Raw genomic sequence first — 16314 nt, 5'->3', positions numbered from 1 at the left:
TGGCATCGCTTCCTTCTTTGAAAGCTCACTCTTGCCTCCACTGAAACCCAAAGGTAAACCGTTCCCTCTACTGATGTGGTCTCTGAAGAGGAACACCCTTCTATTCTCTGGGAGCTCCACTCAACCTTTCAAAACCAATCTGCACTCAATCACTCAAGGGATTGTTGGAGCAAGTTGTTCAAAAATTTCACCTACACCTCTTAGAGTTAATATATAATTTGCCTTGACTGTGATGTGGTTTTTATGTTGGGGAAAAGGGAGGTTGGGGACACACATGAAAGAACTGGCCAACCAACCAACACTGCCGAAAAATGTGAGGCGGTTACAGCTTCAACCTGAAGAGCATGAAGAGAAGACCCACTGATGTAGAAATACGTGAACAGTCTTTCTGCACAAAGGTGGAGATATCCATACGCTCTCAATGTGACTTTAAAAGAACAATCAGGGTTCTGATGGCTTATGCCATCAAGCATAAGCCCACCTTCCACAAGCACCTTGGAGCTTCAGGTTTTTATACAGAAACAAACAAAAATATTCTAATGATATTATTTTCGCTTCCGATCTTTTGGAAGGGAAGGCGCTTGAAACCTTTCTTCCTTAACAGCTCCCCTGAGTCAGCAAGAACACAGGGCTTGCCATCATGTTCCTTCCCAACAGAGCTTCACAGCTTCCTGGGTGAGACACAGTCTTTCTTGGTCTTTAACACACAGCCATAGCTAGAGTTTCAACACAGCAGGAGGCTCACACTAGGTGGTTTGAGTCCTTTTAGTGTATAGACTACTTACACTATTTGCTCACATGAAGCGTTTAAAAACATAATAAAATGCCCTTGGAAGGCATAAATGTTTGACTTATCCTCTCTCAGGTGCTACTTCAGGCACTTTGTGCTGCCCCGGGGAAGGAGGTCCGGGAGCTGGAACACGAGACCATCTACCTCTCATGAAGGAGGTCTTGGACCCCCATCCTATCGATACTGGAATGTGTGAGAGTCACCTTTCAGCTCAGTTAATGTCAACAGCCCCAACTGTTTTGCTGCTCGTCTGAGTGGAGAGGAATGGTAGCAACGCCACACATGCTAACCCAGTACAACTGCTGAAGCCAGAGTGGGTGTTTCCGGCTGACAAGTTCACTCAGTACCAATAGTATCTTTTCTTTTGTCTCTGTGCTGACTGAGAAAGCCATGAAAACACTAGCTTGTATAGGTGTAGCCCAAGAGAAACAGCATGTACAATTCTAGACAAAGGGAACAGACGTTTGATTAGACCCAAGAGGTGAACTTGAAAGCAGGGACATTCCAGTGACAAGGAGGAGGGGTTTGACAGAAGCAGGTAGCTGGTTTGTACGATGTGACAAAGGAAGACAAACTAAGGATCAGACGAGAAGGCAGCCTGTGACGCTGCCATGCATCCGTGGATGGTTCAGATGCACTTGATTTTTACAGGTAAGCTATCTCCTATCCCCTTGAAAGGACCACCTTCTAGAAAGGGCTGGGGCCAGAGTACACACGCTTCTCCACTGTGTTGAGGAAATGCCGCCCTGAAAATACACCCAAACTGCAGACGGTTAGAAACTGCTGCTCAGAGCACGCGCTGTAAAGCAGGTGACCGTTCTTACCGGGAGATGACTAAGGGGTATGTCCACCTGTCCCAGGAAGTCGTCTCGTGTCTGTTGAGAAGAGAGAAAAGAATTAATGTTTCCATCTATTTGCTAATGTCAAATAGATGAATGTCAGCATTCTTAAAAGTGTTCCTTTACAAATAGAGAGAGGTCCAGGGCCTGACATGGGACAGCAGGGGGGATGGGTTGAAGGCAGAGACCCAGGTGAGGCACAGACAGCCGTCGCCTCAGAGACCAGTGAGCCCAAGGCCTCACACACCTGACCTTTAGCTGCCTGAGACTCTGTAGGGCATCTACCACCCAACACATTGGAGACAAATCCTCTCTTGGACCTGGGGAGCATGCGATCAGTCAGGGAAGGGATACCTGGGACCCCAGAGGGTTTGGGGGCACAGCTGGCCCAGTTTAAAGAGAAGGTGGTAAAGAAATGTTGGGACCATTTTCACGAATATTTATTAAGTTCTATAAACAAAAGAGCTCCTTGAGAGCTGAGAGTCTTGGGAAAGAGTCCAGAGTCCAGTTATTAATATATCTTATACATTACTTATTAAAAAATGGCACTGAACTTTCAGTCTAGTAAGTACACTGCTTCAGAATCCAAGATCATGCATGAGCTACTGGTTACATCACTGGACACACTGTGCTTCTTCCTCTCTCCATCTCCCACACAGACCCCCATGAAATGCACGTGGAGAAGCTCACAGGTGCCCTTTCAGACTCTGGGAAGCAAAGGAAGTCATAACTCAGGGTCAGGGGTCCCTGGTCTGGACCACGGGGTGTCCAGTAGGTCATGCTGACACAATGTCCTGCTGTAGGAGGGCTTGTGTCAGAGCCTCTGATGCTTAGATGACCTGCGATGTGAACCAGAAGGAACACGACGACTTCTGTTACCCGTAAAAACAAGCAGTTGCTTCTACCACATTCAAAATGCCTATTGTAGGGCTTCCCTGGTGGCGCAGTGGTTGGGAGCCCACCTGCCGGTGCAGGGGACGCGGGTTGGTGCTCCGGGAAGATCCCACATGCCGCGGAGCAGCTGGGCCCGTGAGCCATGGCCGCTGGGCCTGCGCGTCCGGAGCCTGTGCTCCACAGCGGGAGGGGCCGCAACGGTGAGAGGCCCACGTACCGCAAAAAAAAAAAAAAAAAAAAAATTGCCTATTGTAGCTGGAAAGTTCTTCAGACATAATCAGACTTGTCCTACTGCTAGCCTGGGGAAAAGCCCAAGAGACAATCCTAACTCCGAATCCTGGGCTCTTATTTTCACTCTTTACTGGTTTCCTATGAAATTTTCTAATTTAGAAAACATGCTTTTGAAGCACACTTGAAAACATTCTCTTCTTGCATTTAAAAAGCAGCAGCAGATAAATGTGAACAAGATTTACTGAAATGATTTGCTCCACGCTTAGAATTTCCTTGTATGTGATTAACTAGAAAACTATCTGTGTTCTCTAAACAATACATGAGAGATAATGAGAAATCAGTTACTACTGGCTGAGTGTGCACAAAGCAGGAGAAGGGACCCCATCCTTCTGATAAGACTCTGCTTTCTTTTATTTTCTCAGCTATGTCTGCCTCAGCCCACCAGGGATACCTCACCGAGCATATGGCCGTCAGGTGCCGATGCTGTATATCTTAACAAGCAGCAGTCAGCACAAGGCCCAGAAAGTAGACATTTTCACTGTCCAAAGAATGAGGGAGCAGTCCCCATTCTGAATTTGTCTGATTTAACTATCAAGCCAGTGTAAATGTCAGTTAATTCCACTATCAAAAACACAGAAATGGGGACGTCCCTGGTAGCACAGTGGTTAAGAATCCGCCTCCCAATGCAGGGGACACGGGTTCAAGCCCTGGTCCAGGAAGATCCCACATGCCGCGGAGCAACTAAGCCCGTGCGCCACAACTCCTGAGCCTGAGCTCTAGAGCCCACATGCTGCAACTACTGAAGCCCGCGTGCCTAGAGGCTGTGCTCCGCAGCGAGAGAAGCCACCGCAATGAGAAGCCCGCGCACCACAACGAGGAGTAGCCCCCGCTCGCCCCAACTAGAGAAAGCCCGCGTGCAGCAACAAAGACCCAACACAGCCAAAAAAAAAAAAAACCACACACACACACACACAGAAATGTCTGATTCCTGACCATAAATTGTGTGTCTACCTCATGAGAGTAGTGAGGTTCTACCACTTGTCCCCTCTCCCCTCCTGCTACTGGTACTGATGCTGTGAAGGAAAAGCACATGGGGATGCAACCATCAGAAGAAGACAGTCTTACCTGAAGCCCCGTTTCATAATCTGCTCTCTGAATAGCTATCTATCGATCGTTAACCTAAGTGCATTTAACAAAAATTCACAAAACATCCACGTGCCCATGTTGTTTTGCTTGGGAGATGTTAGAGTTGTAAACCCATCAGATGAGTTCACCATCTGAATCAAGAGACAGGCACCTGCGGCTCAGGGCTACAGTAGCAAAGCAAGTGCTGTGGCAAGGCCTCATCTAATCCTCACGGCAGCTGTAGTAGGTGGGCACCATTATTACACCCATTTTACAGATGGGGAACCTAGAGACCAGAGAGGTTCCTAGCTGGGTAGACTGGTTCCAGAGTCTGGGCTCTTAACTAATACACTGTCCCCCATCTCACTAATGGGAAGGAAAGCGTGGCTGTGTACCAGCTTCGGGCTTCTCGTCGGGATGCTGGCTCTCAACAGTGTGGATGAGAAGGGACTCTGATGAGAGCACAGTTTATGAGACTTCGGGGAAGGGGGTTCTGCTAAAACGCCCATCTGGGATGTTATCCTTCACACAACCTCCTGTTCCGACCCTGCTTCTTTCCTCAGAGGAGCAGTTTATGGGATCCTAGTGGTACTCACTGCAAAGCTAGGTGGCTTCACTTGTACCTTAACAAGTTTTCTCATTACATTGAAAAAACAATTCCTAAAACAGACGAAGACGGAGCAACCTCACCATTAAAGTAAACAGAAGGCTCTTATTTTCTGGTTTACATCAAGGGCGACTGTAATAAAATCATTTTTAAAATAAAATAGGGATCAAGTGTATAGAGCAGCACATGGTCAAGAGGTATGGGCTTAAAAGTGATTCACCAGTCAGTGGAACATGCTGGTGAGATCCAGGTTTCAAAACATCCCACTGTTGCCAAAAGTACAGACATTTCAGGCAATGTAAAATATTTAGGTTAGTGACACTACACCAACATTAAGTGTGTCTTCAATACCACAGAGGAGATCTAGGAGGGACCAGAGAGCCTACTAGTGGCCTTTACACCAAAATGAGAAGCAGGAGTATTTCAAGGACACCTGGGTGTGCAGATACGGCAGGATCCCTACCTGCGGGCCCTGGAGAGCCAAGGTTTGAGGCCGTCAGAGCACCGTTAGGTCATCACTACCACAGGATGACACCTTGCACCAATTTTATAAAAATACATTAATCAAATCACTTAAATAATTTCCATTACAAAGTGATTTCCATCCAGCATCACGTTAACCCGAAGAGCTTACAAAAAACCAAATTAGTTTCAACTCACACAGTCCATATTGGCATTTCTTGTGCTTATTTTTAAGTGGTAAATGTTGTCGATTTCAACCTCAATTACCTGTCACACTATCCTAGAGGCTGAAAATGTGCAGGTTAGTAACACAATTATAAATGTTCCCTTCTGACAAGCCATCAAATATTTTCCCAACATAATGACAATGCAAAATGGAGCCCTTGAAATGCGTCACGTAAGGTGAAACAAAAATCTATATTCCATTACTGGAAAAGTGAAATAAATATACCAAACAGTCTCTCTCTTAGAGCTTGTGTTCCAAATGACGATTAACTACGTTCAAGACCATTCCTCCGAAGGAAAGGGACAAGTGTGCGCCCTTGAGAGGCCATGGAGAGGTATGTGAGAGGTATGTGTGAATATCACTGGACCCCAAAGCCTGGGGACGATCACAAATAGCTCCAGTGAAACCCTAACACAGCCCTCGGGCATTTCTCATTGCGCACACCGGGCCAGAGATGCGAGCACTGAAGTGGACACCAGGCTTAGCTGTCCTCACAAAATAAACGAGAGGCTATTTCTCAAAGAACACATCCATTCATGAAACACCACAGACTTCTGAGCTTTAGGTTAGAATTGCACTCGAAGGCTATGATCTGAATCTTACTATGTACTGATGACCACACAGGTCACCGTGCACGGGTTAGGCTAGGACTCTGTGCATTTCACATCGAAGCTGCAGGGGAGGAGGGGGACTATGTGGGGAGGACATCACTAGAAGTAAGGGGTGCTGGCACGTAAAGCTGGGGTCATAAAGGCTCTTTAGGAAAGGTATATCAGAAAGGACGGGCGATGCTTGGAAGGTAAAATGACCCGCGTGTAATACAGGAGCTATACATTAAAGCAGCGCTTTTTAAACTGTGAGTTGCAATCCCACTAGTAGTTCACAAGAAGCATTAAAACAAACTAGATATAATGGAATAAAAACTATTAGAGCCTCACATGAAATATAAGTACTGTTTCGAGGAATTTGTTTCAATGACATACACAGGTGAGTGAGTGTACTAAGTTGTGACGTCAAATTAATTTCTGTTTTGCGTGCCACCATCACAAGTTTAAAAGCCACATAACTCCAGCAAATGATAACCGTCCAGCGCTACCCATGTCCTAGAAAGCATTAAGGAGCAACTTGCAAGAAAATTATATTGAGGATTTCTCAAGACAAACGGGAGAGAAGTACCAGAGGCATTAGAACATGAGCCGCAGAAAAAGAATTTAAGAGTAAAGACGTGGAATGGTTACATCTTCATATATTACAAATCAAGGTAGATCTCCCAACTCTAAACAGAGAGACAGAAAAATAACCTTTGTTTTGCTGCTAAACCAGTAAATGCTTCTAAACCAGTAAATGCTTCTTCCTTGCGAGGCACGCAGCCCACACTCGGGCACCAGCACCGACCAGACAGGGGAGACGGGTTCTATTTTTAGGGTGACTTTGGAAGCATGCACTCTGAATTATCTAAATAATGAATGGCTTGAGAAACTTTTGCAAAAGCTTTTAGACAAAATGTTATAAATATAGTGACAGTCTTCAACAGTCTCCTGTCTGGAGAGTCACCTGATGTTGAGATGCACTTAGTTTTAGGTGCTATCTCATTCCTCAAGAGAGCACGAAGGCAGCTTTACCATCACACACAAAAGGACGGAGGAATATTCCTTTTTCCCCGTCCATACACTCCAGCCTGTCCTCCGACAGCGGAGCTGCTGCGGCTCAGGAGCAGGGCCTGAGTTTGGCCTCCACCCACGCCACCCATCGCATAATCCAACGTTTTACCACCTGGTGCCTCTGGCTTTTCAAGGTGAATTGTTTCAAAACACAGTGTCAAAGTTACCTTAATGAAACAGCCAAGTGGAATTCCACTAAAAATACAGAAAAAGGTCCAGTGATGACATCCTCTGAACGCACACGCTCTTACCAAAATCCACTTGGTAAGCGCCAGAACACAAAACCCAAACAAAATTCAGATACTTTTTTTGCAAAACACAAAGCGCTGTCACTCTGCCAGCCTCTCTGCCATTTAGTTTAGAGGTTAGGGCTGAAACCTCCCATTCACTAAAACGGAATAAGGTGTGTCCTGGAGACACTGGCTGTTAGTTCTAACAACAAATAAGACCTCCCTGTCAACAAGATGTCAGGGCAAACTCAAAGGACTTTTACAGGCTCTGTAAAATCACGCTGGGTAGGCGGGCAGGATGAAACCATGCTGGCTGGATGTGTGATCGTGAAGGCCTCTATGTTAAGGGACACTTTGCTTGAAATACAGAAGACAAAACAGAAGGGATAGACAGAGCAAAGAACCATCCTGCTGGCAAAGACTACGGGAGCTCGGCAGTAGCCGCCAGGCTTTAACCAGGAGCGTAACTAGACCAGTTCAAGCTGGGCTGTGAGAAGCCGGTGCTCTTCGGGTTCCAGGGGCGTCCCCACCGCTCCAGGTATCCTGCTAACACATCAGGGACGAGGTGCGCTCGACGTCCCCTCCTCCCTCCGGGCGGGTGGAGGAAGCTCCAGGGCACAGTCCAGTCCTCTCCCCCCTCCACATGTAAGCACCTTCCAGGCCAGGGGTCAACTGAGGGCCACAGGAATTACAGCCTTCTGCCAAGCTTGATACTCTGAACTTAAGATCCAATAAACTCCGGGAATGCAAACACTGGGAAAGAGATTTGGGAACCAGATGCACAAAATGTGAGCAGCACTGCTGAGGTCACCGGCTCCTTCGGGCACGGGGTCACCCATAGGTAGACGATGCTACACTGTGCCTGGCCTGAAAGGCACAGAGACTAGGTGCCCTCACCTCCTAGGGACAGAAGCTAACTGGCCCTGTACTAGATAGAGAAATGTAACATGAGCCACATCTAGAACTTGAAAATTTCTAAGTCCCATAAAAAAAATAAACAGGCGAAATTAATTCTAATAATATATTTTAGTTGACCCAATATACCCAAAATATGATCATTTCAACATGTAATCAATATGTAGATTATTACGAAAAGTGTCTTACATTCTTATTTTTGTGCTAAGTCTTTGAAATCTGGTGTTTCTCACCTACAGCACACCTCACTGTGGACCACCTGCATTTCAAGTGCTCGATAGCCACAGGTGGTAGATATCTCTGTACAGACACTGACCATGACTGCCACATCTCAGAGGCATGAATAGAATGCTGCAGGGATACAGCAGGAGAAGCGACTAATTCTGCCCAGGGTCAAGGGCAGGCATGACTTTACCAGGGATGAAATCTTCATGCAGGGTCATTTCTTCTCTGGAGAAGTTTTACAATCTATTTTTTTGCAAGCAATTTTAATGATAGATTAAATGTATGAAGAACAGAAGAAAGTAAAGCTACCTCTAGGTGCTGTTGTTTACCTGTGAACTCAGCTACCAATAAATAGACTTTAATAATCTGAATGAAATGATTCACGACGGACACGTTTAGTAACCAAAGCAGGGTAAAAGAATGATCGAAGGATGGGGAAAAGGGCACCTAGGGACACCATGGGTTCAATGTCATTTTTATAGTTTGATTTCATTAACAGGTTTACTGCTAAAAGCTCTTCCTCATACTTCAAGGCATTTGAAACTAGCAACCCATCTCCTTGTCTGGCCGGACAGTAGTTTGGGTGTGTGCGGAATATCGTCCTCAAGCAAAAACAGATCACATGTAACGTAAATGCAGTACGGCATCATTCTTGGAATTTTAATGAGTGATGACTCTGAGCTACAAGAGATACTAGAGCTACAAAAGGTACTAGAGCTACAAGAGGTACTAGAGGTACTAGAGGTACTAGAGGACGCTGACTGACTTCTCAGAGGAGCTCTGGCATCCCAGGTAGGTCCTGATAAGCCTTTTTCTGCAATGGCTGTGTTTTGGCTGAAACCGCATCTCTGGCCAATGGACCCTATCAACGTTTGCTGGGGGGAGAGCTCCATCCAGCCATACTCTGGTAAGAACTTCAAGACCACAAAGAATAATAAGCTTACGTGCAGCTCACCAATCATGGATCAGAAACCTGTTATTAGCAGGTGAAGAAACGTGCCCAGGGTCACTGAGTTAGTCAATAGCAGCCAGAATGTGAACCCAGGCAGGCTGGCTCCAGGGTCCATGCTGTCACCACCACAGAGTAACTTCACACTCCATGGACTTAAAAACAAACATGAACAGTCTCCCCCTACCCCCAGAAGACTCTAGTTGGATGTGCTGCAGACCCCAACTCCACATCCCCTCAGGTGACGCCTGCCAGATACAGTTCTTGCAATCTGTAAACTCCCATGGAACGTAACCTCAGCCCTGTCTGTCCTGTCCACACTCTTACACGTGTCCTTCTTTCCTTACCTGTATATTAATGAAATGAGTGAAGTATACGTTTGAAAGAGAAATGAAATGGAGCTAAATACTTCTTATTCTTTGATTAAGCCCCTCCCCGTGCCCCAATATCTTTTAAAGCTGAGCTCTTCACACTGCAGCAGGCAGACCCCGGAGGATAAACAAAGACTTTCCAGGGAACTTGGGCATGGGAAGTTTTAAAGAAATCATTTTCTAGACCCCTCCGTATGTCCTCTTCCCTAAACTCGATCTGCCTGAGGACAGAGTCTGTCTTCCGCTCCCTTGCCTTTCCTAAATCACAACCCCCGTCTCCCGCTTCCCAAAGAAAGGCATACTCCTCACCCTTCCCAATCTTACCACGGTGCAGTGTGCCGGGTATAAAAACCTCTGAAACACAAAACGAAGGGACGGTTTGAAAAGGCACAGCTCCCGAGCTGAGGGGACACGAGACGGACTCTTACTTCCCCTGGATGACAGGCTCATGGAATGACAATGTCTTGCATATTTACCATCCATCCAACTAATTTTCTTGTGTATTTGATTTAAAAAATGAAGTCAGATTTTTAAATGACAGGAGATAAGCCTGATAGGGCTGACTTGTGTTTAGCAATAAGGACTGATTCGGTTAATTCAATTTTATGGCAGATATTTTCCATAAAATGAGCTGTATCTGCGATCACAAGATAAAAGAACCAAAATACTGGATATGTTATGAAATATATTTAAAGCACACACAAAATACTCAATACATTAAAAATTACATCTTTTGCAACTATCGGACTAATAACTCATCAAGTTACTGATAAATTATAGATGTCATCTTAAAAAAATGTGTGAGAAACAGTTCTTCAAAATTCTTTATAAGGTTTACTGAGCAAAGACGTTTGGAGACCAGAGTTTAAAGCATACAATCGATCATCAAGTCAGGTCATTAACTGGGCTGTTATTAAAAAGTTTCCCTCAAAACTCATTAAGTATTTAAAGCTTCTCCCCCCAGGGGGACAGGCTTCTCCTTTCCACATACTATGCTGGTGAGAAAAACAGCCTGGAGAGGAAACCTTCAAAGCTTTGTGAAAAATTAAGCAAATGATTACATGCACCTTCAGATTATACCATTTAAAATAAGGAATTTGAAGGACGAAGAGAAATGTCAGTTTCAGATTCCAGCAGGTGCAAATTTAAGAGCAGCAGCGTGTGGGTACTCCTTCATTCTGTCACCTACAAAGGATACCCTGGGAAACAAGGGTCCAACACCTCCTCCTTCTCGGCTCTTTAGGACAGATTAACATCCGCGGGTACCTGAGCACAGTCCTTCTGAGCAGAAGCAGCAGGACTCAAGTGTGGAGGCAACCAGGGGCTCCTGGTCTGGCTGGATGTTACGATCTCCTGGGAAGCTCTCAAAGCGCTGCTACCCAGGCCTCACCTGACACAATTAAATTTCTGGTAGGGGGGCCCAGACCCAGGTGTGTTTTAGAAGCTCTCCAGCTCATGCTTTTCTGAGGCCCGGGTTGACAACCAGTGAGTAAAGCCCTCGATTTTCCTTCTTCACGAAAGAGCAACTGTGACTACCTGGTAAACTGGTAGAATTATACTGATTAGCAAACTAATATTAAATCGCAGCCTCTAAAGGTATAAAACAGTTCGTGTTCCCTGCGTCCCAACCCCAGAGCTCCCCTCCTTTGTGCCTCTACTGTCCTCCCAGAGGAGAACTAGCTGGACCCATTTACACGTGTTGGTAAAAATAACTGCCTGGGCCCGGAATGTGGATGAGATGGGGGAGGGGGATTGATTTTTGGCCCCCCCCTGTTTGGAACCCTAGCCCTCTGGCCTGATAGGGCTGGGATATTAATAGGAATAAGACTCACAGGTGCACAGACAAAGCACAGAGATTTCACTGGTCATGGCCAAGGGCTATCTGCTTGCCATTCTAATACCAGGGCTAAAAAGACAAATCCCATTTCAAAATAGAATCAGAGAATGTGGTCTTTAGGAGGGACCTCAAAAGTCATTCAGTGCAAAATATCTGAGACTCCTCTCTCTGTTCATCCTTCAAGTGGGTGCTCACCCCGCCTAGTTTTAAGCACCATCAGTGACGGGGAGCTCACTACCTACTGGGTTGGGAGAAAGGGTATAGGCTTTGGACGCGTATATGCCTAGTTTAAAAGTCCCATGTCTAGCTAGAAACAGCTGAATAGCCAGAGGCGAGTTTCTTAATCACCACCGAAGGCTGATCATCTCATCTGTAAAATGGGGATAGAAACAACTTTATTTTGCACAGTCACTGGGTATTAAATGGGACAACTGGATTCAATAAGCATAATTCCTAACCCAGGGCTTTTTACCCTCAGCACCACTGGCATTTGAGGCTAGAGAATACTTTGTTGCAGGGGACTGTCTATGCCACGTATTATAGGGTTTTAGAAACATCCAGCTTTTATCCACAACATGCAAAAGCAACCCCTGCCCCTCAGTTATGATAACCAAAAATAGCTCCAAATACTGTCATATGTCTTGGGGGGGGGTCGTGGATGGGACAAAACTGCCCCCAGTTGAGAACCGCTGTTCTAGTCCACTTCCCTCCCTGTACTCCATAAGGCGTTCATGGCATCTTTGGGCAATTCTGTAAGAATGTTCTCGTGATCTGGTGTTCGTTTTTCTTTAACTCCCACCCACCCACCCCCAAGCACCAGGGAAGAAGGAAGCGTAAGTTAAGTTTCTGTACCTCGAAAACGGCAAAGCTGAGACCTGAACAAGAGTCCCCCCGACTGCAGCCCTTACATCTGTTTCTACAATACCACGTTCTCTTAGGGGCTACCTAATCTCTCACAGGGGGATGTGACGGCTTAATCGCTCATTTGAAGAAAGTTCCGTCCTTATCAGTTCTAGCTGGTTCCCCTCTCCCCCTCCTCCCACCCCGAGGCATTTCAAAGGAGAGATCTGTGAGCAAAGCTTCACGCACTGGACTATTTCCTAATTAATGGGTAAAACAGAGAGTGGGACGGAGTTCACTAGATAGCTGCCAGGAAAATCCCTGAGAAGCTGAGACTGACGGCTGAGCTCCTTCTCTGAGTGAGTTGCGTTTAAGGTCAACAGCAAGAGCTATGCAGTTAGCAGGAAGGAACTGAAGCTCTGGGCCAGAAGCGTTTCCAGAACAAGGAACCGTGTTGTAAAGAGCTAAACTGAAAGCATACAGTTGGGCTGGCGTCCAAGCCAGGAAGGCCCGGGAACATGTGAGAGAGAATGTGCGCGTACTTTAGATAAAAATCACAGGGGAGAAAAATGCCCCCAATACTCCCCCTTCCATGTCACATCAAAAGTCTTGAACAATCAAACCAACGAAGACGGAAGTTAGCATCACGGGCACCAAACCTTAAGTCTTCAACTGATGTCTCAAAACACAAGGCAAACCTGGGAGAAGAAAGCTGTGACTTTTTCTAAGAATCACTGGGGACTAACACTTAAATGCCCACATGCTGTGCAAGAAGTGGTCGAATATCCATGTCATTTGTAAACTCCACTAGCACTGGAACCAGGATGAGGCTAGCGAGGCCCCGAGAGCAGGGCTGCTCATGCTGATTTAAGTGCTTACTTAAATGTTGAACCCCAGATGCCTCTCTTGCTCCCCCTTAGTCCTTGCCCTGAAACCCACATTTGCTGCACGGTATGCCCTGCACCAGTGACTCAAAGGACGGGGAGGTACTGCCTTTGAGAAGCACATGGCCTAGATGCACGGGTTCCAAATTACAGGCGTGGATGTGAAGTGCGCCAGGGAAAAGAATCCCAGAGGCTGGCCCCTTGGGTGCTAGTCCTGGCTCAGGAAATAACTAGCTGCATGACCTTGGGCACTAAGCCTTCCCTGCACCAGGTTCCTCATCTGGAAAATGGGGCAATGACCACCTGTACTTCCTGTTTCATAAACCATCACACACCTCAAACGTCAGTGTGTGTGGAAGACTTGTGCAAGTTACGATGGAATGTGATTAAGCTGCTCTATTAATGAATCTTTTGAGAGTTGAGAAATGGGAGGAGTCGGGGAGGATCCCTGCCAATAACCAGCCAAATGTAAAGCACACAGCTATTTTTAGAAACTTTATGGTTCAGTCTGGTCTTCAATCAGAAAACTTCTTGTATTGCCAAGAGCTCAGCACAGACAGTCTGAGAAACCCTGTTCCATCCTGAGGGTAAACCACATGCAAGAGCTTTAAAAATGAAATGCACTGTTGTAAAGTTAATTATCCCTTAAAAAATAAATACATGGGGGCTTCCCTGGTGGCGCAGTGGTTGAGAGTCCGCTTGCTGATGCAGGGGACACGAGTTCGTGCCCCGGTCTGGGAAGATCCCACATGCCGCAGAGCGGCTGGGCCCGTGAGCCATGGCCGCTGAGCCTGTGCGTCCGGAGCCTGTGCTCCACAGCGGGAGAGGCCACAACAGTGAGAGGCCCGCGTACCGCAAAAAAAAAAATAATAATAATAAAATAAAATAATAATTAATAAATACATGAAAATGAAATGTAACGTCAAGGACTGAAGGAAGACTAAATAAGCATAAAAAGGTTAGTCTAAGCTTAGTAACGACTTCTTTCTTTTTTTAAAGATGATCTGCAGTGAGGCTATTCAACAACTTTTAAGAAGTTACACAAAAGAATCCATTTATGTATACGTTGGTTGTTCGGAACATTAAACCTATGATCCTGAAGAAAACTGTATCGTAAACAGTAATCCCGAGGCTAGACTACAAAGGCTCAGGACACCTATGAAGTAACTGGAGCGTGAAGCAGCACTCACCTGGGGGCTTCAGTTACCCTCTACCTCCACCCTGAGCTTCTCAGCTAACATCCCTCACTAACTGGGGCAACAGGGGGCCAGGACGAGCCCCTATCGACATCATCCCACTGTCACCCCTCCAACTGCACACTGGTGGGCACTTCGTAAGTCACCTGCTGGGAATGGCAGGGCATGGGGGCAACGACTCTGACAGCAGAGCTGAGTCACCTCCGGAGCTGGGTTTGGGGCCAGGGCAACGTTCTAGGTCAGCCTAAATGTTAATGAGAACTCTGCATTACCCTCCATCATATTTCCATGGTTTATTTTAATAGGAGTTAAAATTTCCCTACAAAACTCTTTAAGTAAAACTAAGGTCATTACTTTACCTTGGGATGTGCAGGTACCAGCTTGAAAAAAGCACAGGCTGCACCAGTGACTGCAGGAACCCAGGGAGAACTGTGGAGCAGTGCTCTCTCTCTGACCTCGAGCGAGCTGCTTAGCTACTGGAGGTGTGAAAACAGTACGTGCAAAACTAGCACCAGACACTGAATAAAGGAGACGCCTGACAAGTAAATTAAATCGTTGTTATTCTACAGTATACTTCCTTTCCCAGAAAGAAAACCAGGAAGAGTCACAAATTGGAGACTGCCTTTAGGAGCTGGTCTATGTGTTCCTAGCCATAAACTGTACAGAGGTCTATACAAAAAAGGCACATAAAAATATAGTCACATTCCCATGTAATTCTTAACCTTGTCATTGATCAGAGCATCTGACTGCATCAAAATTAAACTTCTAGTGACCACCTTCCTGGGCTAAACATTAATTACTGGAACACTGAAGTGGGTGTCAATCTGCAGCAATGGCCCCGGGAATTTGAACACTCTCAGGTAAACAGATATGAGGTCAACACTTAAATGAGCTTTAAACTGTCATTCCGTTTTATTTTTATAGTTAATTAATTAATTAATTAATTTTTGGCTGCTTTGGGTCTTCGTTGCTGCACGCGGGCTTTTTCTAGTTGTAGCGAGCAGGGGCTACTCTTTGTTGCGGTGCGCGGGCTTCTCACTGCAGTGGTTTCTCCTGTTGCGGAGCACGGGCTCTAGGCGCGCGGGCTTCAGCAGTTGTGACACGTTGGCTCAGCAGTTGTGGCTTGCGAGTTCTAGAGTGCAGGCTCAGTAGTTGTGGCGCACGGGCTTAGTTGCTCCGTGGTATGTGGGATCTTCCCAGATCAGGGCTCAAACCCGTGTCCCCTGCATTGGCAGGTAGATTCTTAACCACTGCGCCACCAGGGATTCCCCAAATTGTCATTCTTTTATCTATTTTCTTATTTGAGTTTTTCTCCATACTTCAAAGGAAGAAGTATTGAAGGAGTTACCTGGGGCCCTAACTTATCATGGATCTAAGGGGAATTCTTAGATTTCTATGCCTTATTATCTCCATTATAAAATATAGTAATTCTAAGGCTCTTTATGTGTGTACAAGTCCTAGAACTTAACAAGATAAACTTGCTGTATCAGTCTGTCTTGCCCTTAGTGACAATTTTGGATAAAATACTAACTTGAAAGTTACTACAGTCGTCTGTAAATCAAGCAATATGCACCTACTTTCAATTTAGAAACTGACAGAAAAACCTAGAACAGTAGAGAGAGTGGCACATAGCGCAAACCTTGCCCACTGGAACCTCACACTGCATCATGGTGGAGCCCCTCCCACCCAGCAGAGCCCAAAATACACTGGAATTCAATCGTGTTTATTACACTGAGTGGAGCAGGGGCTGTTTTGACTACCATGTCCAAAGAAACTACAAGCATGACTTCCACAGACCGAATTCCTTTCTTCTCCTTCCAGGATGACTCTGAGGACCAGACACCTGTGCACGGCAGCACTGAGAGAGGGTGGCAGTGGCTCTGTCTCTGACTTTCACTCTACTCCCAGCCCTGCATCTTAGTTTGATGGTGACTTGATGCAGTTACTTAATCTCTCTAAGCCTCAGTTTCCTCATCCGCAAAGTGGGGATGACAATAGCAACACTGAGATGTGGTGTGAGAACCAGCAGTAA

General features: G+C 46.0%; 1 protein-coding gene across 8 annotated transcripts in view; it reads right to left on the bottom strand.

Annotated features, from left to right (window-relative positions):
- Nucleotides 1–16314, bottom strand: part of NEDD4L (NEDD4 like E3 ubiquitin protein ligase) — a 350990-nt gene that overhangs the window by 83531 nt on the left and 251145 nt on the right. For all 8 annotated transcript variants that reach the window (XM_081253287.1, XM_081253288.1, XM_081253289.1 and 5 more), the window contains one exon: nucleotides 1615–1665. In XM_081253287.1, the coding sequence (XP_081109413.1) occupies nucleotides 1615–1665 (51 nt within the window). The remainder of the gene's footprint in view (nucleotides 1–1614; nucleotides 1666–16314) is intronic.

This window comes from Mesoplodon bidens (genome assembly GCF_964165515.1).
Source record: "Mesoplodon bidens genome assembly, chromosome: 13".
Taxonomy (NCBI): domain Eukaryota; kingdom Metazoa; phylum Chordata; class Mammalia; order Artiodactyla; family Ziphiidae; genus Mesoplodon; species Mesoplodon bidens.
Note: the sequence above shows the minus strand (reverse complement) of the source record. Positions and strands in the feature narration are given on the sequence as shown.